At 35.3% G+C, this 2,346-nt stretch overlaps 1 protein-coding gene across 1 annotated transcript; it reads left to right on the forward strand.

The window, feature by feature from the left end:
• Positions 1–2,086, forward strand: LOC122585432. Its single transcript, XM_043757565.1, has 2 exons — positions 1–228; positions 1,419–2,086. Exons 1-2 carry the CDS (start codon positions 67–69, stop codon positions 1,977–1,979), a joined length of 723 nt encoding a protein of 240 aa, XP_043613500.1. The 5' UTR covers positions 1–66; the 3' UTR covers positions 1,980–2,086.
• The last annotated feature ends 260 nt before the right edge of the window (positions 2,087–2,346 follow it).

Below are 2,346 nucleotides of genomic sequence, written 5' to 3' on the forward strand. Positions count from 1 at the left end.
TTTTCCTTTAACCTTCCAAGAACAAAAAGCAAAAAAATTCCATTTTGAGGACTGAGTGTGGCAATCATGGAAGAGAAGGAAGTTGATTACATATTGGTGCCTTTGGGTTTAGGGATTATGATTTTGTATCATATTTGGCTTGTTTTTACTGTGGTAAAACATCCCAGAAGAACTGTTATTGGCCTTAATGCAGAAAGTCGACATCAATGGGTTTTATCTATGATGTCTGTAAGTCTTTTTTCTTTTTCACCTTTTTATGATAATTTGTTTAATTTATACACTTGAGAGCGTGCAATCGAACCCACTGAACAAGTTTTTGACTTTTTTTCTGCATAATTCTAGTGTAATTTAGTGCAATTTTCATGTATATGTGTATTTGAACCCCCTGTTATATCCATAGACCATAAGTCTTGATAATTTTTGTAATAAAAGTATATGGTTAAAGTCTGATTTGGGAAAAATGGAATGAAAAACATGTAATGGTGGATATATATATATATATATTAAAAAAGGGTAAACAGGTATTACAGCAAAATCGAAGATATCGTTAACTTAAACTATGCATTGTACACTATATGATAAGCAAAAGGTATTAGTAAATCGTGTAACACTGGCCCGTTGATTTTTTTAGTCATTAAATACTTTGAGTGGATTGAGTTGCTGAATGGATAAATAATTTCTGACTTTCTGTATTAGTCATTCGGTTGATAGCTTAGTAGCACATGAAAGCCTTCAATTAAGGCTTGTTCCTGGGGCCAGGTACGAGACGAGAGGAGGCAAGGCTTTTACTTCTATTAGTTGTCGTGTCTTCCATTAATAAAGGGTTTGTCCTTCTATAAGGTATTGGGTGAGAGGGCTCTCTAGTGTAGACCCGGTTAAGACAACATAGTGTAGACCCCTCATTGTGATGTTCAATCTACACCTGTCAAAAAAATAATAATCAACAACAACAACAACTGTACCGAATCCCTGAGCGGGGTATGGGGGGGGGGGTGAGCTGTAGACAGTCTTACCTCTACCCAAAGGTAGAGAGACTGCTTCCATAAGGACCTCCGTAAAAGGGTAAAGTGTTTATACCTGTCTGTCGAAGACATGATAAGACGATATACAATCCGTAAAAAAATAAATAAATAATAATAATAATAATAATTTCTGTATTAGGTTATTGATAGTTATTTTTGTTTATTAACCCTAGAAACACTCTTAATTGACTTAATGGATTAGGTAATTTTTTATTAAGCTCGTTAAGTCAAAAGTAAAGAGGCCCATGTTGAAGTAGATATGAATATGTAATATTTGTCTTTATGCTTTGAATGTTCTCCATTGGTAGACTAGTGTTACCCTATGATAAAGAAGATTTGATTGTTCTTCGAACTATGATAGCTCTTACTGATCAAATTGGCTGCTCCTGCCTACAGGATCCACTAAAGAATGGCGTCTTGGCAGTTCAAACGATTCGCAACAATATAATGGCATCCACTCTACTAGCAACAACTGCAATTACTCTAAGTTCAATAATCAGTGTTTTTGTGAGCAGCACTTCAAATTCAAACTATGCAGCTTCACAATTAGTCTATGGAAATAAAACACCACTTCTATCTTCAGTTAAATACTTTGCTATCTTGCTCTGTTTCCTTGTTGCCTTTCTTTGCAATGTGCAGTCAATTCGGTACTATGCTCACGTCAGCTTCTTGGCCACTGTTCCAACGTTTATAGACAGAAGAGAACCTGTAAGTTATGTTGCTAGGAACTTAAATCGTGGAAGCCTGTTTTGGTCAATTGGACTGAGAGCATTTTACTTCTCGTTTCCGCTCTTTTTGTGGATCTTTGGACCAATACCCATGTTCATATGTTGCATCATCATGTCGTTTGTACTTTATTTCTTGGATACAACCACTAGTTTTACTAGAAATCTTCATAGTTATTCTCTTAAAGAGACTAGAGAGAAGACAGAGTCCGGTGATATTGAGTCTGTTTGAGTAGAACCAAGTCATTTAAGTATAGTGTACTGATAAAAAACCTATTACTGGGTCAAATGCTTGTAAATCTGTTATATGTCAATGAAGGTTATTTTCATTGTTATAAACCTTCTTGCTATATATTGTTTGTTAGTTTAGTTGAATCCTGCTTCCTTTTGTTAAATTTTTGGTGTTGAATTACTTATATAGACAGGTAACCAAATGAGGCTTTTCATCCTCGGAAGGAGAGTCTTTAACTCACATGTACGTGGGCTAATCTGGATATATCCGTGACTGTTTTTGACCTTTTTCTCTGACCAACCTCCAAGATGTTTATTACAGTTTGACCCAAGACTTCTTGTGAGAAAATCTGAATAGTAGCTACGTT

The sequence above is a fragment of the Erigeron canadensis genome, chromosome 1 (genome assembly GCF_010389155.1).
Source record: "Erigeron canadensis isolate Cc75 chromosome 1, C_canadensis_v1, whole genome shotgun sequence".
Classification (NCBI taxonomy): domain Eukaryota; kingdom Viridiplantae; phylum Streptophyta; class Magnoliopsida; order Asterales; family Asteraceae; genus Erigeron; species Erigeron canadensis.